Source organism: Rhipicephalus microplus, chromosome 5 (genome assembly GCF_043290135.1).
Source record: "Rhipicephalus microplus isolate Deutch F79 chromosome 5, USDA_Rmic, whole genome shotgun sequence".
Lineage (NCBI taxonomy): Eukaryota > Metazoa > Arthropoda > Arachnida > Ixodida > Ixodidae > Rhipicephalus > Rhipicephalus microplus.
The window spans coordinates 42,223,440-42,250,577 of record NC_134704.1 but is presented as its reverse complement, the minus strand read 5'-3'; the positions used below and the strand labels follow the sequence as shown (position 1 = coordinate 42,250,577).

Here is a 27,138-nt window from a genome sequence, read left to right as displayed (position 1 = left end):
CATATACAGAATTTGGTATTATGTGACGCGAACGGGCGACGAAGGTAAATGGCATGCCCTAACATGATAATCATCATATGCGTGTCATGTAAAACGTGACTACATGCTACGCTCATAGCGCGCTCGCTGCCGTTTCGCTAGCTCCACATACACCAAATCTGGTATCCCGTGACGTGAATAGATGACGAAGGTAAATAACACGTCCAAACATGATAATCATGACAAACGTCTCATGTAAAAGATGAGTACATGCTACGCTCATAGCGCGCTCGCGGCCGTTTCGCTAGCTCAACATATATCAAATTTGGCATAACGTGACGTAAATACACGACGAAGGTACATGACACGTCCACACATAAGCATTGTGACATGTAAGTCATGAACGGCATAATTTACGTCTGCCTCGTGACGTTGTGCGGATTTTAAAGGGCCTGAAACTACGCAGAGGCAAAAATGTAGATGTGGCGTTCCAGTTGTGTACGAGTGTGCAGTTGATTGGTTGATTGATATGTGGGGTTTAACTTCCCAAAACCACCGTATGATTATGAGAGACGCCGTATAGTGGAGGGCTCCGGAAATTTCGACCACCTGGGGTTCTTCAACGTGCACCCAAATCTGAGCACACGGGCCTAGAACATTTCCGCCTCCATCAGAAATGTAGCCGCCGCAGCCGGGATTCGAACCCGCGACCTGCGGGTCAGCAGCCGAGTGCCTTAGCCACTAGACACGAGTGTGCAGTGAACGCTGGTGGAATTTCACGCGTTTCCCCGTTTCGCTCTTTCCTTCGCTAGGCTGCGTTCGCCGGCTCGTTCGACCACATCATTTGGTGCCGTTCCTCAGCGTCCCAGGTGGAAATTATACGGGCGCGTGCATGTGCTAGCAGAAAACGTGCTTTCTGTTGCCCAATGACAGCGTCTCAGGCACGCAGCGTCATTTGTATCGTACACGCGGCGTCAATTGACGTCATGCCTGCTGTTCTCGATACAGGAAAGGCACGATGAGCAGCACGCAAGCGTCTGTTGGCGGTTCGCGGGACCTCTAACGTGACATATCAACCTTCCTCATTCGTGCTTCGCATATCGTCGATTCCCACTGTACGTGGAATCTGCCAATTTTTTTATTGTGTTTGATTCTCATTATATAAAAACTCGATTATCACTAGCCGTTTCTAAAACGGTTACAAGTAAAAAGCAGTGCGTCTCTTCACAATCAATACATCCCCCATCCAGCCAATCGCGTCGCTGCGTTAACGTGATGTCACTGCCACTTTTCGATTCCTTTCATGAGCGCAGCTCAAAGGCGGTCGACCGCGATGTCAAGATGACACGGTGACGCCGCTGTCTCGAGTAGGGTGCTTCGACGGCAAAAAGCCGCACTGATCGAGTCCCGACTCGTAACATTTTCTAGTGGCATCGTCAAGTAATTATTTATATTGATTCTACTTTATTCGTCAAGTAAGGTATTCTGTTAAATATACTACATGGTTCTTCTTCAAGTGTAGTGCTCTGAAGGAATGTGCTAAATGGGGATAAGCTCGCTCGGGGGGCAAAGGTAAGTTGCCAGCCGAATGTGAAACCAAAGAAAATTACAACAGATTTCAAATAATCTAATGCTTTGGATGCCCAACATAATCAACAATTTCACAATTTCTAGGGTTCGTTTGCTTGTGCTGTTTCGTTCTCAGCATTCACGCAAACTTGATTTTTTTTTTCTTACAGAACACTGCACACTAGCTGCATCCAGAGGCTGGCAACATGGAAAAGAAGACGTCGGGGCCGAACGTGTTTACCTTGGCATTCCTAGGGGGTCGCAATGGATGCCGGGAAAACGCGTCTCCTTTCACAGCACCTCAGGCAGTTCCCATCTGCAAAGAGGTGAGAGTCAGAACCGTGTCGAAAGATAAAACAATAACAACAACAACAACAAAAATAATACGCGAAAAAAAAAAACGAATGCTATGAGTCCTGACATACCTTCGACGACTACAGGACTGAAAGTGGACATAATTGAACGCATCCACAAAATGTCGAGAAACGCTATGTATTGAAACGCTGTGTATTTAAAACACTGTATGTAGAAAATATAAGTAGCTACTCCATTTTGAAATTCTTGCACCGAACTCCGCGACATCATATATTCTAAGGGCTTTTCACTAGGTCCTACCTAGTTAGCGATCAGTAAAAGTGAAGCGCGTTGTCCTCTTGAGAGGCCAAGGGCTTAACTTTTCAAGCTTCAAAAAATTTTGTTGAACCAGCGTCAGCAAAAACTACGAGGCAGTTTAGGATAGGGTAAGGAAAGATAGCATTCGATGCGTGTTTGCGCTATTTCCGTCGAATAACGTAGGTACCCAAGGGGATAGTGTATGACGCATGCTCAGAGGTGACAAACGTTAATGCAAGTCTTTGCGCACCCCATTCTAGAACTGCCTACTTTTTGAAATCGGTAGCGTCACGAGCAGAGGTTTGGGCATAATATTCCAAAATGAAACTGCGACCTTCGTTTTCTCTTTCATTAAGAACACGGGATGAATAAATTCACCTCACTAATGTTCTGGGAGTACAGTTGGCTATATTATTTTACTTTCACGTGGTACCTTGAGTCGTCACCCGGTACATGAAGTAGCATGTCAGTTGAAAAGCCAGGCAAAATTCTCCAGCTCTCCCTTAAAATAAGTATATCTCTCTCTTTGTTCAGAAACTTGATAGCGCAGAAGCAAACAGGGGGGAAGAGAAAAGAACGGATGCAGACAAGTGGTAGCACTTTTCTGCGTCAGTTTTTTTTTTCTCGTTGATTGATTGATTAAAGCTTTATTTTGGTCCTGAGAAGACGCAGGGGAGAGAGACCGTGCGCCACCCGCCTAATCCCACGTAGGGATCGTCAAGCCGAGCTTGGCGGCCTGTTCACGAGCACTCTGCACGGCCAGGGTTTGATCCTTAAGTTCGGGGCTGCGTAAGAGCGCAGCCCACCTGTCCTCGCTGAGGACAGGTGGGCTGCGCTATCCTCGCCGATAGCTTCACATGTACCGTGTGTTTGCTTCCGCGCTGCTATATACGTGTCTGATCAGAGTACCGACGAGCTCGATCTGCCACGCTTATCAATTCTATTTAGTGTCCCATTAAGGCGAAGCTTACACGAGACATAATTGTTCCGTGCCTCACGTAACCAGGCTGAAGACAACGAGGAGTCCTCGTGTACGACTAGCGGCCTCGGAAGCCAGCAGGACCTCGCCGGTGTCCCTAGCAGAGGGAAGTGGGCGGGCAAGGCGGACTTCATATTCGGCTGCATCAGTTACGCCGTCGGCCTCGGCAATGTCTGGCGGTTCCCGTACCTCTGTTACGAGAACGGAGGTGGTGAGTTCACCATACTATTCTCACTCGTTCCTATTACAGTAGCGTGCATAACACTCGCGTCTAAAGCGAGTATATTAAGCTGCTCTGTCTCACGTGATCTCTTGGGGTGCACATATTCAAAGGCCACTTGTAGTCACTACATTTGTATAGCATGGTAGGTTTTCTAAGAAGCACAACTGTCATTGTCACGGCAGCATATGGACACCTTTATTTTTACGTGGCGTCTTATTCTGTGAAACTTTTGCACTCCTGATTGTGCGCACGACCTGTGAAGTATTAGAACTTTCGATTGATTGATTGATTGATTGATTGATTGATTGATTGATTGATTGATTGATTGCGGGCGCCTGGTAGTGCCTAAATAAATTAATCAATCAAAACGTCCTACCCGCGAACACCTGTCTGACCTAGGTCTACAGCAGTACTATTAATCGCTCGACGCTTCCGATTCACTTTGTATATTGCTATATTTCATTGATTCAGACTCCGCACTTTTGGCATCGCTGTATTTTCTTCAACAGGCTGCTCCCTAATAAATGTCAACGTGACTGCGCCGATCAAAAAGACATCGCGTCTGTGTTAATCAGGCGTGGGTAATTGCACAAAAAAAAAAACGTTCTGAAATTCCGCCGGTTTTGCAATTTGAGCCAATCAGTGACGCTGCAGCGGCCCTCGGAGCCAATTATGAAAATCGACGAGAAGGAGAATCCAATGACGCGCTTGAATTTGACTGTACCGAAAACAGGACTTGGACAATGCACGTCACGTATTGCGTGAACGCGTAGGACTCTGGACGACACCCATTCCGACAGTCGAAAGTGTTGGGTCAGAATATTCGCTTTCGCCCTGCAATTCCAAATTGTCTCTTCTGTTCGCGACAGACGCGCCATATCGGCTACCACGTGCCGATCGCGTGCACTTCGCTGTGTGATCGCCTGTAAAGCGATGGGTGGTTTCGGTAAGAAGAAACCGCAGCAGTGTTGCATGACACGTACAAGAGATAATCGCCGCAGCGGAACGTGCCGTTCCGGCAAATTCCCTTTACACTGATGTGGAACAAAAGGCTCAAATAATGGTGCTCTCGCGTAATCGATATACGCAAGACATTTTATCCTCGCAATAGCCTTGGGCATGTCTCACGTATCTTTATATTTGTTTTTTTTTTTTGCTTCCGCTGCTACTGCATATAAAAAGTGGGGGGAGAGGAGGTTTACGAGAGAAAAGGACGCAATTTCTGCAGGCCTAGTTGGGAGCTTGGCTAATAAGCCACATGCTGTGTAATTATATAACGCGCTCCTTTGTTCTATTCCTTCTTCATTAAATGCACAATATTGAAATAATCCGACAACAGAAAGACCTGGCTTTCTAAACATGGCAGGTTTAAAAAATAACGACGGAAAGAAAGTAAAGCGAAAATGAAGCCTGACAAAAGTATATAACATAATCATAAAACACTACTAGAGTAAAGTAGTAGACCAATGCGATAAAGAAAAAGGCATAAATATTACAAGAACACAATAATGGATAGGCAATGTGAGCAGTGAGAAAGCAGCCGCTTAGAAATAATTTATTGAGGCAAAAGCCTAAATGCCTCATCAAACGTGAAAATTGACCTTGGCAGTGATGGCTGAAGCACGAAGGATACAAAAAGCTGTGTCACTATGGCGTCACTATGACGTCACACGAGGGCGTCTTAGCGACATGATCGCTAGGTCAAAGGTCAGCATATCAGGGAGGTGGCGCAAAACCAGGTAAAGTTCAGGACGCCTGCAATGCCTTTGATACCGGAGGTATTGCAAAACTACTATAGTAGTGAAAAGCTTTCAGGTGGAGGTGGGACAGATCAAATGTAGGGCACCCCACTCCTTCTGTTCTTTTGATGCGATTCAAACCAGTGCTACTCAAATTAATGCAACGTCATTTTAGTTATTGTACGGGCAACAACAGAACTCTGGCTGTTAGTAATGTTATGTTAGTAATGCAGGGCATTGCCATACCAACAGAAAGTGTGGCTAAGGAATATTCTTGAACCCCTTTCTAATAGTGCACCTTCCTCTCTTTTTTTCTGTGCAGGTGCATTCCTCATTCCATACTTCATTTGCCTCATCACAACAGCGATTCCCATGTTCTACCTGGAAGTAGCCATGGGCCAGTACCTGAGCAGAGGTGGCATAGGAATCTGGGGCATAGTGCCCATGTTCAAAGGTATGCTTGCAAGTGGTGTCACTTGTGTCAGAGTATTCATTAAGTAACACCATAGTAAAAAACTTATGCGAGAGGATATTTTGGGCAACACTTTAGTAAAATGTCATGAAGGAACAAGTGGAACAAGCTCGTGGTTACAGAACAAGTGGTCCGTCATTTTTGTCCTGTTGTGTGGGTGCGTTGTTGACTGTGGTTCACACAATTAACTCTGAATTTCAACTCTCAGGCATTTTATTTACAGCTATTGCTCTTTTTTCTGATATAATGCACATATCTTCATTTTTACATTTCAAACTAAGATCTGCACTGTTTACCTTAGTATTATTAACCAACTGCTCTATTTGGCAGGGTCATGCTTTAAGGTGAATAGCTAGCTCTAATGTGGTACGCCTCTTTGCACATTGTACTTGCATTGTACAGTAGCACAGTCTGTAGAATCATTCTACAGTCTGCACAACCTGTAGATTCATTTGTCTTTGGAAAGCTAAAATTCAACATTCTTACTGAAAATTACATCTGCAGGTTTTTTGAAACTATAAAAAAAAATAAGATTCTTTATTTTGTGACTTTATTTGGAAAATTCGTATTTACAGACTGATCAAGCATAGCATGCATTATAGTGGAGTACATATTGCTCTTTGCTGTGCCGTTGCAGGTATCGGGATCGCGTCGCTAACTATCGTGACACTATCCAACATCTACTATATGGTGATCGTGGCATGGATCCTGTTCTACCTGATCTCGTCTTTCACCGAAGTGCTTCCATGGAAACACTGTGGCAATCACTGGAACACCGAAAACTGCTGGGAGTACAACGAGACGCATGCAGCACCCCACAATAAATCGGTTACTCCAATTGTGGAGTTCTGGGAGTGAGTACACCATTCATACAAACTAGATGTCTCTTTTGTTACAATTGGACCGAGCTGAGTGTCAAGGCAGCAGGACTTGTGACTCAACAGTTGCTCTTATGGACATTTAAAAGCTCATTGCTATTCACAACCATGACTTTAAATTACTTAAAATCTATACAGGAGCCCTGTGAAAAGGCTTATCGTTAAATTTTGTTGCCAATACAGTATGAGGGAAACCTTTTGCAATGACAGTGCTACCTAATCTTTCCACAGAACCAAATACTTATCTTTGCTTTCTCTTTTTCTTTGTTTTTTGCCACATTTGACACTTTCAGAAACCACGTGCTGGGTATCTCATCAGGGCTGCACGAGATTGGCAATATGCGTCTTGAACTGGCCCTTTACCTGTTCCTGTCATGGTTCATTGTGTACGTTGTGATTTGGAGAGGCCTTCATCAAAGTGGCAAGGTAATGTAATTTTGAAGAATATCACCTAACATGCCGAAAGACCTCTTTTGAAATGTTCAGGGCCTGAGAACATAGATCGTACATTCATAAAGAGCCTTATTTGTTCTCTATGTATACGAATTTGGGTCACCATGTCTTATTGCAGTTCAATTTTGTAATGGGATGAAGCATGCTAGGAACAGAATGATCTAAGTACTGTACGAGAAAACGTACCACGTTGGGCTCATATCGAGTCACTGAAATATTCCAAGTCAAATAAGGCAGAATTTCAGGAGAAAATGAAAACTGAAGAGATGAAAAAATACTTGAGCACTCTATGTTGCTCCAGCCAGCGTTTTGACAAGTGATCTAGTCTTCTTGAATGCTTCAACAAATAGTAAATATTTTTTTATTCCTTTCAGTGTCTACATGTCTGGGTTTAAGTATTGTTAAAAGCAATCTTTGTCGAGTGAGGACAGCAAATACTGTGAAACCTTCTTGCCAGACAGAAATATTTAGTATTAAATTAGTTGTCCAACTAACTCTGGCATCTGGCTCCTAAAAAAAAAGCTGGGGCTTACATTTACAAAAATCAACTCTACACTGTACCTACAGGAGTGCCTTCAGATTTATTGAATTGAATTGAATTTTATTTGCCAGAAATATACACGGAAATCAATAAATATATGAAAAACATCTTGATCCTTAGCATGAGGCTAGCTTGAACCCATACAAAAAATTTTACAGGTACGGTACACATATACAAAACTGCAACTTCAACTGGCTAATTATTGTTTTAATTAAAAACAAATATTGTTACATAATGCAAGATAAGCAAAGGTTTCTTATACAATGCTTTCGTTATACACTAATGACTTTCAGTATAAATATGTGTCAATTCAATGTATATTATGTGACAACAGGAGAAATGCAACTTTTTTTCTACGCAATAAGCAAAAATCATTCCATGCCACTTTTGCAAGCCAACATCTTTCGTCACATCTCTCGTGATTTTAAGTTCATCCTTATTCACTCAATCATCTACATCCTTTGCAGATTGTCTGGGTGACGGCCATCTTTCCCTATGTTTGCCTCTTCGTGCTGCTTGTAAGAGGCGTCACATTACAAGGCTCAATCGACGGGCTCTTGTTCTACGTCACGCCGGACTGGAGCCAGTTGCTCAAGCCAAAGGTGAGAAAAAAGCCCAGCATCATTTGGCTAGGCAGCTTTTCCTCTTACCCCTTCCCCCCCCCCCCCCCCCCCAAAAAAAGCTGCTATAGCACTCATGACAACTAATCCATGCTGTCCCGTTTGTCGCACATTTTTAACAAGTACCAAATGTTACTGATATTGTTGCAGCTTGTTATAATATGCCTCTTCGTTTTTTTTTCTTCTTTCTCTTCCGGTGTGTTCTTCGTTCAGGTGTGGATTGCTGCAGGCACTCAGGTGTTCTATACTTTTGGGATTGGCGTTGGCTCGGTGGTGACGCTAGGTAGCTACAACAAGTTTCACCAAAATTTCTTCAGGTTAGAGTCCACGCCCACTTTTATCACCTTGGCGCACTTCGACGTTTCGAACCATCATCATGTTTTTTCGACTGCTTTCCTCCTTACCCTCGCTCGCCATTTTTCATCATGACTCACTGATTTCTACTGCACATGAAGTCGCATTTATTTTAACCATTCGTACTATTTACCACTGAACAGGAGGATGTGTGTTGAATGGCAAGTATATGGCAAGAAGTTGTATTGATAGTTATACTCATTTGTTGTGTTTCTTTCAGCACCTTTCTACTTGCTTTATAAGAGTTCACTATTATGGTGACGTGTTCTTTTTTTTTTCATTTCCAAATTTTTGAAGCCATACTCAGAGTTTAAATCAAATAAGTTGGCAGGACACATGCTTGTTTGGTCTGATTGACCTTTATGCAGACCAGCAGTGTTGTTTAAAGGAGTAAATTGAATTTACTTTCATATCTGTTGTAACTCATTTAAATAGATGCACTTATTTAATTACTCAGCTGTTGGGCTTACACCATGCTGATTACTCAATAATGGCACAATGACAAGTGAATCGGCTTTTTGTTTTCGTATGTCAGTGAGATTGAGTCATGAACATAACAAGTGTGCATAGTGTCTGTCATGCTTTAAGATACAGATTGTATTTCATGGTTTGTCCTGAACATTAAATTCTTGTCAATTCTGCCTTCACATGAATACTACTGCAGATTGCTAGATGTGGTTTGATATCACTGTGTCTCCTGCCTAAAATAGAGTATTGGCAAATGCAAATAGCATGACATGGACATAATGCAGATTTGTCAAATCACTCAGCTTTCTACAGCTGGTTTCACTGGTTTTAGATCAGTAGCGTTTGATATCCAGAAACCTAGAGCAACAATTTTGTGCTATGTGACCTGTCACTTGCTGCCGTTGTAACATTAACATCAAGTGAGATACATTACACATTACTATGACATTACTTTTGATTATGATGAATGTGCATTGTACAGCCAGATTTTTAATAAGTCATGATTCATGCTAAGTCTTACTGCCAGAGGGAGCTAAAAACTTCCTCTGTTCTGGCATCGATAAAATCTTAATATTATAGCTTCTCAGTCATTGTTCGTTATTGCTTTATTGCCATATTCACGTCTTCCTCACGAACGCATTGAAGCAGAACAACTTTTTTGAAAAAATTTCTTGTTTGCTTTCTTATTGCCTATTCACAGGGACTCGGCAATAGTTTGTTCCATCAATCCCCTGACAAGTCTTCTAGCCGGAACGGTCATATTCTCTGTACTCGGTCACATGGCTTATGTAGCTGAAAAATCAGTTGGTGATGTAGTAAAGTCAGGTAAGAAAGCTTCTAAAATTAAAATTGTTTTGCATAATGAGAACATTCTTTTACACATTAAAAAGTAAACATGTTTCTAAAATGTGACATCAATCACTCATTATGACACTACAAGTACGGTCTGTACGAGGTTCTGAAATATCACGCAGCTGCTCAGAGGACATGACAAGCATTTATGCCGCAACTTCTTCTAATGCAGCTATAAGAAATGTGACGACAATGTTATTATTTATGACAATATGGATGTTGGGCACATTCTTCATCCTAGCTGCTTTGAGACAATGTTTAACACTAAATGCATAAAAATATGTATTTTTACTGCTCACAAATTGATATAGTATATGATGCCAAAGCTTGATGAGACTTTGAACCGCCCCCATGATGACTATGGCTTGCACTGACCAACTCTGTCATTATGGCAGGTTTATTACACAAATACCCTGAAACAGTGATTATGTAGATTTCCTTCACTGCAACTAAATTGTCACAGTGTTGCATTTATAATCTGGAAGTTCTATGTCTAGTTTGCACCAGACATGAGGCTTCTTTCTTTAATTCTTACTTTTATTTGTACATGTAAAATTTCAAAACATCATTTTGTTTTTCTTGGCTGCCTACATTGGTGCCTACATAGTAACACTACTAAAACATGTTCTTTGGCTCCACCACTTCGTTGCTTATATTTAGATGTAATGGATACACACTGTCTAAGCATATAATTTCACATTTTTTTAATGTATTCTTCGTCAAAGGTCTCTGTTTGCTTCAACAGGCCTTGTGATAGGCAGCAATGCTTACATGCATATTTTAAAGTTTCTAAAGTATGCTCCTTCCACTCTCTGTTTTCCTCCACAGGACCTGGCTTGGCTTTTCTTGTTTATCCCGAGGTTGTCACCCGGATGCCAGCTTCAACAGTCTGGTCAATACTGTTTTTCGTTATGCTCCTCTGTTTGGGAATAAACAGTCAGGTAAGGCTGCATTGGTTGCCATCGCAACAATTTCTGATACTTCTGATATTTTTTAGATTCTTTGTGTATTTATATATGAAACTGTATCTTGAGATTCACAACCGTGTAATCATAGATATTGAAAATTAGCAGGTCTAATTACCTTGTGAAAATATGAAGCAAAAGGCATGCACCTCATTAAATTTTATAATTGCGATTACACTGCAGGTAAATTTCAGTCACTGCTGTCACAATGGCATTTGAAGTCATTCAAGTGCAGTGAGACTTTATCAAGTACCGTAATCCATATGTCGTGGATGTGAGAAAAAAGCATGTGATTGTTAACAACTTAATGAGCTTATGGTGGGAAAAAAACACGAGAGAAGGACAAGCGCTTGTCCTTTTTTTTGTGCGGTTTTTTTTTTCGAGCCATAAGCTCATTAAGAATGAACCAACTCCCCCAACAAGTCACTATATGACCCTTAGCTGGAAAAACTAGTGGTTCAATAGAGGCAGTTTTGCCATGTGCCCAGCTTACCAAGTTCACACTAGAGTTGGGAGCGGGGTTCAAGTTGGTATGCATAGTGATTTTTCTAAATATACATTATGCGACAGCAAATGCCACACTTCTGAAGCTTCACTGCTTAAATACAGGTGTGCCTGAGCAAAGTAATAAAAAAGTACGGCCGATTCAGTGAATTTCAAATGAACTGCCATGAACCATTGTGTGTGTGCATTTTTTACATCTTTTGTGAAAATATCTTCTTGCATGTGTCTTAGTTTGCACAAATTAAATTTGGCAAATACACTACTTATACATAACTGTGGTTCAATTTGAGATGCGTTGTCTACTTAGTGTACTGTTTGCCTCCAGTATGTCTTAAGGCAGCACTTCTTGGCATTATTGGCTTACAGAAACATTTGATAAATAGGGTTAGGTTGAGTAGATCAGATGAATGTGGCTAACTACCAACTTTCTAACTTTTTTTCTCCTACTAATCTCTTTACAGTTCTGCCCTTCTGAAGCAATAGTGGCTGGTATAATCGACCAATGGCCGCAGCTGATCACGCGACGAAAGCTCATTACGTTCCTTATGGTCGTGTTCCAGTTTCTCCTTGGGCTTCCTATGGTCACACAGGTAAGTCAGTCACACGCCCTCTGATTTTCTTAGCTTGTGAGGATTCAAAACGCACTTGTGAAACCTACTTGATGCTAGCGCACCTCGCGGACAGTCTTCACATAACTTTAAGAAATATAAGCGCACCAAAACTTACAGCTACAATGCGTAGACACAGCTAATGGCCAGCCCAACAAGTATGATTGCAAGGACAGTTCTAGTGGTCACATTTTACTGCAAACAGTGGAATCTCAAAGTACTGCTAATTTTATTACATCAATGATAGAGCAATTACATAGGTGCAATTATACCGTAGCCATTGTTTTCCGCAGATAGCCAGCAGGCCAAAGTTGTAGCCCTCCACTACAGCATCTCAGATAGTCATATCGTGGTTTTGGAACATTAAACTCCATCAATTAGCATTATTACATTGTTGGTTTCATAAGTATGCAAGCGTGGGCCGAAAAGAATAGCGAATGGATGCACGTAGACTTCCCAGTGATTAGCAAAGGGCTGCACATTGTGTGCTCTGCATGGATAAAATTCATTCTTAACTGGTGCTTTGCATGTCTGGGCTAATATCATTGTGAATACAAGGGAAAAGTGGGCCTACAGTTGCAGTCGCTTCGTGTGGGCTGTTTATTTTCATGCATAGTAATGGCAGCCATGATACCTCAAGATATCCCAATTAAGTGACACAACTGCATGCCTTTACTTGCCTCTTCCCCTACTGTTGATGACACTATCATTGTGACAATGAGTCTTCACTCTGAGCGAGCGAGATATATCTGCCCAAGAAAACTTGTTGGCCTTGTTATACTATCAAAGCACTATATATCAAAATTGGGCTAAAAAATTTACAGATATAATAAAGTAAATACAAATTCAGAGCTTTTATCAGAATGTATCAAGTATCTGCTTATAATAAACATTTCAAGGTGCATATTTTTGTGTCAATACAACGCCAATATCAAAGGCTCACGTGTATGCTTGGAAAGCTTTTGCTGAAGCATTTTGATGCCTCTGAAGTTTCTGTAAGCGATATTTGTTAACATTCTCTTTACTCGTTTTCTTCCTACAGGGTGGCATGTATCTTCTACAGTTGATGGACAACTATGCTGTCACTGGCATCACATTGCTATTTATAGTGTTCTTCCAGGCCGTCGCACTTTCATGGATATATGGTGAGTACATAAGCATAATTAACATTTCGTTATAAATTCAAGTCCTTTTCGTTCTCTTGTAAGCTGACAATGCCTCTGTCTTCATTTTTTTTACAGGTACCAGCAACATCTCTGATAATATCAAGGAAATGCTTGGGCGTCGCCCAAGTGCCCTATTCCGGTTAAGCTGGTCCATATTTATACCAGTCATGTGTGTGGTAAGCACAAAATGGCAGTTTTTTCACGTGATCATTACTTCTAAAATCTACTTTGCTTAAAACAGTGATGTGCAACATTTTAAACTGAACTTGCTTGAAAGTCTAAAATTTCTAGCTTTAATTTGAAATCTAGCATTCATCAAAAGAAAATTAGAGTAGTTGAATCATCTAGATCGTAATTATAAAAATACAAATTATAATGACAGTTCTTGAGTTGTCATTTAGAGGTTGAGAAAGGTCTACTTGCTCACAGCTTCACAGGTAAAGCTACAACTGTACAGTAGTGAACTGCCCGGAAACATGTCTTTCATTGGAAAGAACTCAAACCTCATTATAAGAAACTCACATCTGCGTTGAAATACTTCATTATATCAAGAAATTCGTTATAAACAGTTATTCCTAACACTATCTGCGGCAAAGCTATAGTTCTTTTACTTCGTTATAACCAATAATTCGTTATATATGAATTCGTTATTTCGAGGATGGAGTGTTAATATATAGAAGAAATATTCCAATTCCATTTCAATGCCCAATAAAGTGCTAAACAGAGCGAATGTTGTATTCTTGTTGCACACCATTTCCATTATTTTTATTGTCCATTCTTCCTTAATGATGTTATGCTTTAACAACACTAGTTCAAACAACACTAGTTCAAGATAGTGCTTGCTTATGAAGTGCCTCCTCATTTGACTGTGCAGGCCATATTCCTGTTCTCTGTGATCAAGTACCAGCCGATCGTATACGCCAAGACATATGCATACCCATGGTGGGGAGAGATGCTAGGATGGTTTATGGCACTCGCCTCCATGATCATGATTCCTGCGTACATGATCTATTTCCTCCTCACAACGCCTGGCTCCATACGAGAGGTAAGGCAACCGGTGCTGTATCACTTGCTAGGTTGCTAGTTATCCATCTAGCTCTCATATGTCATAGTTGATCAAACTTTTCTTACAACAAAAGTTTGCTGTATATTGGTGGCCTAAAGAGGTACATGAGTTGCTTTATTTAAGGGTCAATATTGTAATTATGCATCATTACAAAGTGAAAATACTTAACTGAAGCTTTGTAAGAATAGCATTGCAATATTCTCGCTAGTATTCTTATTACCCCGCCAAAAATGCAGGTAACCCTGATGCAGCAGAGCTAGAAGTACTGGCAACATGCACATACTGCAGTGATATGTTCAATGTTAAAAAGGGATTTCGCATTGTCTTACTGGTTATCCTAAGAGTGTTTTGAACAGCAAAGTTTGCTATCGACCTCTTGGGAAATGTATTTTGACTCCTGAATTTGTTGCTTGAAGTACCGATCATAATATTGTAGCGAGTATGAAATAACATATTTGAGACCAGGACAGAAAACTGCATTCAGTCTTTAACCATTTTCTGACCATAATACCATTCTGGAATCCAGATGTTTAATTCTCCTATTTTGCCAAAGTGGCCATCGTGTCAAATGTTATCAGTGTCATAGGGCTGCTACGACCACTCACATTTGCTCAAAAAGCTTCCATAACATAATTCAATAGTGTGGTCGTCCGAAATAGCACTTTTGGTATTAGAACTAAACACAATGTTTACTCCAATGAATTCAATGATTCTTGCCATCGAAGCTTACCTAGTCTCATTATCGTAGCCCTAGTTTAATGTAGTACCAGTAGTTTCATATCAAAACATGGTAATGGTATACTGACGCACGCAAAAGACTATAGCATCAGTAGTGAGATTACTAGCACTTTCACATCACCTTTCTTCCAGTGGTGCACATAAGCAGAAAGTTACAGGTAGCCTGCGAGTCAGATTGCGTGATAAGAATGGTGTCGGTGAGGAATAAATGAACTGATGATTACAGTAACTAATGATCTTGCCTCATTGCTGCCTTGCAGAGGATCCTGGCAGGCGTTACTCCACAAGTGGTGGGACATAGTGAGAAAGAGGAGAAAGAGTACACGTTTAGCAACAGAGCCCTTCAGCCATAGATACTCAGGACCAAGTTCACCGTCGACTAGATCATCACGCGTCACTTCATCTCATCAACCATCGCACCCATGCATTGTATCTATGCATCACCTTCGTGTACGACATCGCCTATTTTTGTGGATCAAGTGTGTCTTCACACTGCCTGCTCTACTCAACATCGCCAGTAAATTATAATGCAATGCACGTTCACACGTGAATGAAAACACTCTTTTCTTTTACATATAAAAGAATTCAAAAATCCTTAGCCCTCTGTCTCTGTCTTATTCTCAGTACCTAGAGGTCATTGGAGGAAGTTCAGTAGTGCGACGTGTGCAATCTAAAGAAACATATAAATGGAATTCACCTTCTGTGAACCAAGCACATGTGCCTTGGAATAGTTATTAAAGCATGTTTGATGCCTCTTGCCATAATAGTTTCTTTAGAATTTAGTATTGCACATTAGTTAGCTGGATTTCAAAATGAATTTGTTTACGGTGGGGAAATGAATTAGAAAGAAGATACAGGCATTACTGGGTGCAAATTAGCAAACAGTATTTCTTGTGTGCATCTTCTAAAATGCGATTTTATAGCCTTGAAAGAAATTGTCTCACGCAGAGTGGATACAGTTGAGGACATGTGGCACTCTATGCAATTATATACCAAAATAGCAGCATTTTCTCTACTCAATACCTGCTTATTCAGGCGGTGGCTCAGTTGCTATAACAAACTGCTGCTAAACCTAGACTCCCATTCTCATTTAAAAGTCGCAATAACTATAATTGATGTTTCGTTGGCTGGGAGCTGTAAAAAAAGGAAGTGGCACTGCGCAAAAACAGCACCCCCCAATAGTTGCGCTACCAAAGCGACAAGAAAATGTTTAAAAATCCAAGAATTATTGCGGGTTAACGTTTTCTACGGACGCGGCCACAATTATCCCGTACCGCTGGAAAATTCCTCCAAGGAGCTTCCGTGCAAATTTCCTATATATGCCATTCGTCTGCACGAGCATGACACCTTTAAAGCTGGCTTTTCTGTAAGCCAACCGCTTGTGGGAAGAAGCCAGATTTTGGGATCCCAATAAGCTGAGCAGACAGCGGGGATAATGGGAATGCGGTAAGATAACAATGCGGGCTTGACTGTCAGTTGAGTCGCGAGATGGAAATTTATTGTAGAAAAATTATTTATTAGTCAGTAAATGCATTTAAACTAAATGCAGACAGTACTGGTGTCATAATAGCAGATTGTCAACTGTTGCCCCATCACCAATTGTTTATTTATATACTGCAGCTACATGGGGCTATCGCAGGAGTGGGCTTATTCATTAGATGTAACGCGAGAAGTTTATTCAGCACAAATTCATTCAACAACTAAGGAATCATGATTATTTCAAAAAGAAAGATAAAAATGGCAGGAATACGTACGGCATGAGTCAAATTGACTTATGCAAGAGAGATGACAACAAACCGTACTCCATCGGGTAGTAATCCAGTTTTAAATCTTGCGAGAAAAGAAACAGCACACAGGCATATATGTGGTTCCGCACGTGCAAGGTTGTGTACGTTCCTGCTGGGTTTCAGTTTAGCCGTCATTGGTCAGCACTGGTCAAATAGGCTGGCCATCATTCAGACTGCACGAAAAGGCGTTAGCCATAATTCAATGAATGATATTCAACATCAGCCCATGCTTACGAGTGCAAGTAGCATGACAATGTGATCTTTTAGGTCGTGTTACCCGTAAGGCGTCGTCATACTTCACTGTCTTCGGTATCGGCACGTGCTTTCATCACATATAACACCTCAAACGTTAACTCCTCCCCTATTCATTTCTTACATTAAGATGGTGCAGGAGCACACCTAAGAAACTGTCTTCAAATTATGAAAGGCTGTAAAAAAAAGCTTGCGTCACAAGAAAACAGTGCTGGCAGTTGTCTTGCGCCAATTGAAGGTAGAACGATTGCTGGCTGCCAACTATACAGGATGTCCCACGTAACTTTAGCCAGAGTTTAAAAATATGCCGGAACACGTAATTACGACGTGACCAAACGCATGTTGCTCACCGTTGCCTCGAGTTAGACTATTTTTCGTGTTCTCGAATATTGTTTAATTAGATCTGTTCAACTAACTTTTGAAGGAACGAAAATATATTAAGAATTTCAATGATAAAGTTGTAGATCGGTTTGCAAAACGTCCAAATACATAGTTTTGAACTTTATATCTGATTTTATTGATTGATTTGTGGGGTTTAACGTCCCAAAACCACCATATGATTATGAGAGACGCCGTAGTGGAGAGCTCCGGAAATTTCGACCACCTGGGGTTCTTTAACGTGCACCCAAATCTGAGCACACGGGCCTACAACATTTCCGCCTCCATCGGAAATGCAGCCGCCGCAGCCGGGAATCGAACCCGCGACCTGCGGGTCTTGAACTGTATATCTGTTTAAGTATTAGTGTTTTTCTTCTAATTACAAATGTTCGCGAAGTACAAAAGATACAACGTGGCAAAACCGCTCGTGCGCCAGTGCGCACGATGATTCTAATGCTCCTTAACGTTCCGCGTACGAACTACACGCTTCTCTCGCACCGGTTCATGACAGTTGGACGTTTTGTAAACCGATCTACAACTTTCTGATTGAAATTCTTTATTCATTCTCGTTCCTTCACACGTTTATTAAACAGATCTAATTAAACAATATTTATAACACAGAAAAATTGGCAGATCCCACGTACAGTAAGAATCGATGATATACGAAGCACGAATGAGAAAGGTTGATGTGTCACTTCAAAATTAGCACAACGATCCGAGGTGAAGGTAAATGATGTCGTACACGACTTTCGTGTCATTATTATCATGTTTGGGTGTGTCGTTTACCTTCGTCACCTATTCACGTGCACGTGATACCAAATTTAATATATGTGGAGTTAGCGAAATGACCGCGAGCATGCTATGAGCGTGGTATGTTGTCATGCTCTTACACGACACGCGCGTCAGGATTATCATGTTTGCACCAGTCATATTTTGCCATTCATTGACGTCACGTAGCACAAAATTCGGTATATGTGGAGCTAGCCAAACGTACGCGAGCGCATCATGGATGGCCCAATGTACACCAATGTTGCGTTGACGCGCGCGCACGCTCAGCACAGCGACGCTACGTTAGCAAAACGCGAGCACTCTATAGCCTGACACCAGGCGTGACCGGCACGACCAGCGTCCGTCGGCGCGGCCCGACAGCAGCCGGCGTGAAATGCGACATGCTGCATTTCGCGCCAATGCGCTACCCAGACAACACTGCGTCTCCCTCATTTCGTGACGGAGGGACGCCGGACGCTCCGAAACGCGCATGCGTCAAAGCAACGCAGCGTGGCGCGCACCTGCGAGTATATGGCAGGACTGGCGCCTGGCGTGGCAACGCCAGGCGTGACGCGACGCAATGAACGCCGGCGAGCACGTGCATCGCGTCACGTCGAAATGTATTGGCCCCTTGACTCTGACATGTACTCATGTTCTTACATGACACATATCTCATGATTATCGTGTTTGCACGAGTCACATACCTTCGTCATCGATTCACGTGACATAATACCGTGTTTGATATATGTGAAGCTAGCGAAACGCCCGCGAGCGCATCATGAGCTTGGCATGTAGTCATGTTGTTAGATGCCTGGCGTGGCAACGCCAGGCGTGACGCGACGCAATGAACGCCGGCGAGCACGTGCATCGCGTCACGTCGAAATGTATTGGCCCCTTGACTCTGACATGTACTCATGTTCTTACATGACACATATCTCATGATTATCGTGTTTGCACGAGTCACATACCTTCGTCATCGATTCACGTGACATAATACCGTGTTTGATATATGTGAAGCTAGCGAAACGCCCGCGAGCGCATCATGAGCTTGGCATGTAGTCATGTTGTTAGATGACACGCATGTCTTAATTTTCATGTTAGGGTCTGTCGCTTGTGTTCGCCATGCAATCATGCCATACCTTACCAGTTTTGCAACATGCCATGAGAACGAAACCATCGCAAAAGCTGCAGGACCGTGAAATGTAAATCATGATTTTCCTGACATCCATGTCATGATTTACATGTTATGACTACTCAAATATGTTCTTTATACAGTCATATTATGCCATACCAAGTTTGGTATTGATACCATTATCGAAACGGCCAGGAGAGCTACTAAATGTCATTGGCGGCTCGACAGATAGACAGACAGACAGATAGATATATAGATAGATATATAGACAGACAGACAGATAGATATATAGATAGATATATAGACAGACAGACAGATAGATATATAGATAGATATATCTATATATCTATCTGCCAATGCAACCTATTGCCAATGCACGGCTCCGTGCATTGGCAATAGGGTCATCCCACTAGGCAAGAGTAAACACCAAACGAACCATTCCATACCCTTTAACAAACACGGCGCACAAAATAACATAAACATCTGCAAGGAACGACAGCTGCGAATCATCAATTTAAATGCACGAAGTGTCAATAACAAAACAGAACAGTTCGAAATTCTGTTACTTCAACATGACCCTCACATTGCGGTAGTCACTGAAACCTGGTTGCGCAGTGATGTAAGTGACGACCACGCTTTCCCCCCTGGTTACAATATATACCGGAAAGATAGGGAATCTAGGGGGGGCGGGGTTGCCGTTTTGATCAAGAGATCAATAGAAGCCGTCTTTGTTGATAATCCTTTTGGGCTTGAGTGCGCATGTCTTAAATTGTCTTGTTGGGGCTTCAGTTTCATTCTTTATGCTCTTTATAGACCGCCGGATGCCGGAATTAATTATGTTGCCAAATTACGGGATCACATGCTCCAGTTCCAAAATAGCAAAATAATACTGATTGGTGACTTCAACTTCCCAGGAGTCAACTGGGAGCGGTTCCAGACAGACTATGAATCCAACAAACAAATACATATTTTGTTTGATATAATGCTTACTCACGACTTGACCCAATTAGTTAAAGAACCCACTCGTGTCAACGCTACATCCAGTTCTGTACTAGATCTTGTATTCGTTCACCGCGACTTTAGAGAGAGTACAGTAACAGTAGAAAAGGGCTTGTCAGATCATCATCTTGTTTGTACCTCTCTGCCATTGGGTCGGTCTGTCAGTACTGATAAATGTTCATCACGCTCTTTCAAGGATTATTCACAAGCTAACGATGAATGTATAATTGAGCATTTGGAATCTTCTCTTGATGATTTTGATGGGGACGACGTATGCGCCCTTTGGAATAAATTTAAAGAAATGTGCCAACACTGCGTACAAAATTTTGTGCCAAACAAGCGCAAACGAGTCTATAAACACACGCCTTGGGTAACCCGGAAGATAATTCACCTTAAGCGAAGAATTAAACGCTTAAAAAAAAGACATGTACAATCGCCCTTTGTAGAAGAGATAAAGAATACTTTGGCACGTGAGGTTCGTGGCTCCAAAGACTATTATTTTAAAACATTGTTGCCTAATTTTATTAAAAATGACCCCAGTAAATTTTGGAATTATATTTCTGAAAAAAAGAAGCCGGTGAAGGAAATTGTAGTGGGTGGTTCTGTTATTTCAGACCCGCAGGCAATTGCTCAGCATTTTAACCAGCACTTTCAAAGTGTATTCTCTGATTCTTGCGCATGTATGTTGGCGCATACCGCAGTGTATCGTCCTAGTGATGTTGGCTTTATTTCTTACTCTGGTGTGTTATCTATGCTTTTGAACCTTAATACAAAAAAATCATGTGGTCCCGACAGCATTCCAAACATATTTCTTCGTCGCTATGCTGAGTCACTGGCTAAATTTCTTGTTGTTTTATTTCGTACTTCTTTAATGTATGGCGAGCTTCCCGAAGACTGGAAGATAGCTCTGGTTGTACCTATCTTTAAAAAGGGCGACCGCCTATGTTTTCAAAATTACCGTCCAATATCACTAACATCTTCTTGTTGCAAACTAATGGAACACATTGTCGCCACTCGCATTCTTGAATACTTAAACGACCATAATACTCTAACAGGTTTCCAGCACGGGTTCAGGAAAGGGTACTCCACCGTCACACAGTTAGTTACAGTATTTCATTCGTTTGCACACACCTTAGACAACACCGGTCAAATAGATGCAATATTTCTAGACTTCAGTAAAGCATTCGATAAGGTACCACATGACAAATTAATTCTTAAGATGCGAAATATTGGCCTCCCCGAAATTCTGGTCACATGGGTTGCAAATTACTTGGCAAACCGCAAACAACTGGTCATAATAGATGGAATAGGGTCCGGCTATCTTGATGTCACTTCGGGAGTTCCTCAGGGAAGTGTGCTGGGTCCATTGCTTTTCATACTGTATATAAATGATATTGTTAATGAAATTACAACTGGTGTGCAAATTCGGTTGTTCGCGGATGATGCAGTCTTGTTTCGGGATGTTTCGTGCTGTGCTGATCAGTGTGAACTTAATACCAATCTTACTAATATACTTGAATGGTGCAAGAACTGGGGAATGGTGCTGAACGCCGACAAAACACTGTATCTTCGCATAACACGAAAGAAAGTTCCGTACGACTATCAATACACACTAGGAACATCGCCATTGAAACAAGTCACCAGTCATAAATACCTCGGTGTCACACTAACCAGCAATCTCTCGTGGAATTTACACATTGACAATATTTGCTCATCTGCCTTTCGTAAGCTATGCTTCTTAAAACACAAACTCAGAAATTCCCCTTCTAACGTCAAGCTCCTCAGCTACTTTACCTTTATTAGACCTAAGCTCGAATATGCCTGTATAGTCTGGGACCCCTACACTAATCACAACATCCGTAAAATAGAAAGAATTCAGAGAAAAGCTGTAAGGTTTATTTACTCTAAATACTCACGTACTGATTCTCCCTCACAAATAATGCTCGCTAACAAAATCCCCAGCCTTGAATCCAGGAGAAAGTGCTTCCGTCTTGATTTCCTTTCTTCACTAAGTAAAGGTGCACTGTCCATTGACCCATCTCCGTTCTTGTCACCGTTACAAACAAGACCTACTAGGCACCACAACCCGAATGCTTTCGCCCCATATTTTGCTGCTACTGACACCTTCAAGTACTTTTTTTCCGCGTACGATACAAGAGTGGAATGAATTACCCCCTGTATAAGTGCCTTGTTTGCTTGTATTGTTTGTATTTTTGCATTTTATCTTCTTGTGCCCCCCTGCTTGGACCTAACCATGGTCTGCAGTATGTATTAAATAAAAATAAATATATAGACAGACAGACAGATAGATGTAGATATAGATATATAGATAGATATATAGACAGACAGACAGATAGATGTAGATATAGATATATAGATAGATATATAGACAGACAGACAGATAGATGTAGATATAGATATATAGATGGATATATAGACAGACAGACAGATAGATGTAGATATAGATATATAGATAAATAGATAGATAGATATAGATATATAGACAGACAGACAGATAGATGTAGATATAGATATATAGATAAATAGATAGATAGATATAGATATATAGATAAATAGATAGATAGATGTAGATATAGATATATAGATATATAGATAGATAGATATAGATATATAGATAAATAGATAGATAGATATAGATATATAGATAGATAGATATAGATATATAGATAGATAGATATAGATAAATAGATAGATAGATATAGATAAATAGATAGATAGATATAGATAAATAGATAGATAGATATAGATAAATAGATAGATAGATATAGATAAATAGATAAATAGATAGATAAATAGATAAATAGATAAATAGATAGATAAATAGATAAATAGATAAATAGATAGATAAATAGATAAATAGATAGATAAATAGATAAATAGATAGATAAATAGATAGATATATGTAGAGATAGATAGATAGATAGATAGATAGATAGATAGATAGATAGATAGATAGATAGATAGATAGATAGATAGATAGATAGATAGATAGATAGATAGATAGATAGATAGATAGATAGATAGATAGATAGATAGATAGATACGCGCAAAGCCGCCGAAGTTCGCTAAGAAATGCTTCGCATTTAAAATAGCCTGACGAACTCCAGGCAACGGTGAGCAACATGCATTTGGTCGCGTCGTAATTACGTGTTCTGGCATATTTTTAAACTCTGGCTACAGTTACGTGGGACACCCTGTATATACAAGCTTCATTACACCATGAAATTATGTTCCTAAAGAAGAAAGAAGCGAGAAAGCTTACAGACTAGCAAGGGACGGATATACATTTTCATCATCATCGGCCTGACTACGCCCAATGCAGGACAAAGGCCTCTTCCATGATCCCAATCGACCCGGTCTTCTGCTTTCTGCTGCCACGTTGTAGCTGCGAACTTCTTAATCTCATCGGCCCACCTAACGTTTTGTCTCCCCTTCGTGCGTTTGCCTTTTTTAGAAATTTACTGAAGTTTGGCCAAATGAAAGTAAGACGGAAACAGCCGTACGTCAAAAATGTTTTATTCCTATAATGTCGCATTCGTCTTCGGTGTACTTGAAGTGGATGTATCTGCACAATTTTTGTACCGTTAGCTACACTGGCCTCGCTGAGTGAATTTCGCGTGGCACTGGTCTGCGCATGCGCAATGATACTCCACCGCCGCCGCGTGCGGCTCGCCGCCGGTGTGCGCGCAATTCGATGCGCTGCGCAGACGATCAGTGGTGTCACGCACCGGAGCCGGCACCTCCTCGCACTCGGCCGCGGCCGCGCGCGACTCGCCGCCGCCGGCGTGCGCTTTCCAGAGGAGTGCCGTCATAGCCTTGGTAGACATATGGATGCCGACGCGCGCGCCTTCCCTGTGCAGTTGCCATCTGACACTGCGCTGGAGCTGCTTGATAGCGCCTCTGACTGGCGTTTGCCACTGTGGTATAGCCATGGAGAAGGAAAAATAATCAGCTGAACCTTTGCTAACGCTTCGTATATCCTGGTATAGCTGAGCTAAGCCACTGCCATTTTTTTACGAATGAAGTCTTGGACGCTCTTGCCCAAGGCGGCATCTAGTGATGTCATATACACTTATGGCATGGGCTTGCGAAGTACTTGAGGCCATAGAGTTTCCTAATATACACTAGAGAGAACTATGGCGCTAGTGTCTATGGGAGCTGCAACGCACGGCGCTTCAGCGAGCATGGAAATCATGGGTAGTACACTCATTTGTCTAATCTCCGTACTTCTGGCCTGCTTTTGGCTCCGTGTGTGCTCGCTCGTGTGGCTTAAAGCTGTTTTCTCACGAAACAAAAATCAGCAAATGTTCAGCGGTTGCGCTTCACCACCCTATTCTTTTAGACTTACCTTTCCAAACTGGGTCACGAAGTTCTAAAGAGTTGAATCTTTCTTTCAAAACAATACCGAAACACAGCAACAAACGAAGCCACAAGTACGATTCGTCGCCCGCAAGTACGAAGACTGGGCAAATGTCTTTACTAACCATAATTCCCATGGTCGCTGAACGGTTACAGCGCCAGAGTCCTCTCTAGTTAGTTTTAGGAAACTCTATGCATGAGGCTTCCAGCAGGTAGTCATGTATTTGGATGAACCGTTCCCCCGCGAGACATCCCGGGAGCGCGTCCAGACCCCACCGCGTCTAGATCAACGAGAGGCATCAGCACCGGTTTGTCTTTCGCGATGATTTCGTCGCCCATGAAACCGGATTCACATTTGGCAAACTTAGGCGCACTCGCTTTGCGTTACCTCCGGCTGGAATGCTCGATGTTGCACGATGTTGGCTTGCAGTTGTCATTCAGCAGCGTCGGTGGAGTCAAGAGAGCTTCGCCTTTACGATGCAGCTGGGAATCTGCTGTTTGCTGTGCGCTTTCAGCAATGACGAATTGACGCTCATCTTGATCAGATTTCCGCAGCACCGCGAAAAGGGCGATAAAGGAGACGGGGGCGAGAGGTTATGGAAGGTTGGTCTGCATGTTGAAGGGCGAGTAACTATAGAGTCGCTGCTTCTCGAGTCTTAGCTGGAGGGCGGCTATGACTTCCACTTCTTCCTCCTGTTGATCTCTGGAACAGCGATAGTTGAATGTTCTCGAAGTTTGCCAGAATCTAATGGAGTAGGCGAAGCACCTGAAGCGTTGGTTCCGGAAGGCTGTCATGTAGCGTACGGACCACGAGAAGAACGTGCAGCTCGAGCCTGGACCGCGCCTGGCTCATTCTCCTGAGCTCGTGGCTACTACCAACTACAAGATTTGAACTGGTATGTAGAGAATTAGTGTAAGAATAAATCAATTAAACTTCACACTCAAACTACTGAAAGCCTAGCAATTATTAAGTTGAGAGCCTTGGATGCCTCAACAAACACGAAAATTGACCATGGGTGGTTGCGTCAACTGGAAAGACCCGCGGTACGTCGCGAGAATTGCTGAGATGACGCGGGACCTGACAATGCATAGTGAGACCAGCGTCGACTTCAACAGGAATGAAGCAACAAAAATAAAGAGCCCAAGTTATAAATGTCAGTGACAAGTGACGGGATACTCGAGTAAGTATAATCGGTGTACCAAAAGTCCCGCGACCTCAATGTAGCATGAGGATGTTAATTACGTCACCATGCGCCGTCGTCATAACACTGCAGATCACCGGAATTCATGATGTTGCATCAAGGCATCATCGCAGTACATCGTCGCTTGGTCAAAGGCAGGCCAATCACGGAGTCTGTGCATAAACGCGTTGGATTCAGATGCCTCCAATCCCGGAGGCAATGTGAAGTCGCGTTAAGTTCGAAATGTTTTCGCAGATAGATGAAGAAGCTCAATACATTGACTAACAAAGAGCAGGAGATGATTCTCGTCTTTGAGTCTTCTAAGGTGATTGCATAGAGCACCCTGCAAGTGTTTTCTTATTTTGGTGCATAATTGGAAGTAAGGCAGCTACTGCAGTTAAACGGTGATGTAAGCTCGGCTATTTACTTCGTTATATGAAAACGTGGTTAGATTGAAATTTCACATCTCTAGCAAAGTATAATCGTGAGAGAATTTTTTTGGTGCGAAGCAGCTCTTTGACTAGCCTGTATAAAGCTGTCCGTCCGTGTCTCCGTGCCAACACGCCGCACCGCGTTAACCCCACCGCAGTTGGAACGATGCCAAGTAGGTCAAATCGCTGCTGCGCGTTAACGTCACTCTCTCCCTCACCCGCAGCAGCTGCCGGCTCTTCCGAACACAACTGGGTGATGTTGTTTCTCCGCCCGCTCGCAACACAGTTCTCTCTCGCTTGACCTTCTCCACCACCCGCAACGCTCGGCCACACATCGAGTGGAAACATTCTTTCGGCTCGTTTATCTGCGATCAAACTTACACGAAACCTAATCCGCCCCCCCCCCCCGTGTCCTTGCGTTTCGAAGAAATGTTTACTCGAGTAAAGGCTACAACGAGTTTCGCTTCAAACCATTCTTCCAGCACCCGCGTCAACGCCTGCTTCAGCCGGGTCAATGGCAAGTACAACGCTGCTTCTTCGCACCCCATCATGGCTCCTTTCGGGCAGATGGTCCATAACTTTTTTTTTTGCCCAGGTAATGTCATGGAAACTTGAATATCACGACAGTACCCAAAAACTAATTTCAATATGGCGTAAAAGTAACGCAAAAAAGCCGAGGACAAGAAAGTGAGCACCACAAGCGCTTTGATTCGATTGATATGTGGGGATTAACGTCCCAAAACCATTATATCATAATCTATGACGTTGTAGTGGAGGGCTCCAGAAATTTCGACCACCTGGAGTTTTTTGGGTGGTCGAAATTTCCGGGGCCCTCCACAACAGCGTTTCTCATAACCATACGGTTGTTTTGAGACGTTAAACCCAACATATTAATCAAATCAAAGTGCTTGTGGTGTTCACTTTCATGTCCTTGTATTTTTAGGGGTTAAGCTCCTTATAGCGGCACCCGTTCATCCCTCGTAGCCGTTGTAGTGTGTAACAAGTATAACATTTTGACCTCCAAGGTGGTGCCGGTGAGAGACT

At 42.2% G+C, this 27,138-nt stretch overlaps 1 protein-coding gene across 3 annotated transcripts in view; it reads left to right on the top strand.

Moving 5' to 3' along the window:
* The window catches only part of LOC119173901 (sodium- and chloride-dependent GABA transporter 1-like), a 57,502-nt gene extending 42,118 nt beyond the window's left edge, over positions 1-15,384 (top strand). For all 3 annotated transcript variants that reach the window (XM_075895307.1, XM_075895308.1, XM_075895309.1), the window contains exons 2-15: positions 1,719-1,874; positions 3,167-3,350; positions 5,424-5,555; positions 6,211-6,427; positions 6,745-6,877; positions 7,913-8,047; positions 8,279-8,382; positions 9,588-9,712; positions 10,568-10,680; positions 11,670-11,798; positions 12,859-12,961; positions 13,058-13,158; positions 13,857-14,027; positions 15,047-15,384. In XM_075895307.1, coding sequence (XP_075751422.1) covers positions 1,755-1,874; positions 3,167-3,350; positions 5,424-5,555; positions 6,211-6,427; positions 6,745-6,877; positions 7,913-8,047; positions 8,279-8,382; positions 9,588-9,712; positions 10,568-10,680; positions 11,670-11,798; positions 12,859-12,961; positions 13,058-13,158; positions 13,857-14,027; positions 15,047-15,139 — 1,860 coding nt within the window. In that variant the 5' untranslated portion in view covers positions 1,719-1,754 and the 3' untranslated portion in view covers positions 15,140-15,384. The remainder of the gene's footprint in view (positions 1-1,718; positions 1,875-3,166; positions 3,351-5,423; positions 5,556-6,210; positions 6,428-6,744; positions 6,878-7,912; positions 8,048-8,278; positions 8,383-9,587; positions 9,713-10,567; positions 10,681-11,669; positions 11,799-12,858; positions 12,962-13,057; positions 13,159-13,856; positions 14,028-15,046) is intronic.
* Positions 15,385-27,138: the final 11,754 nt, after the last annotated feature.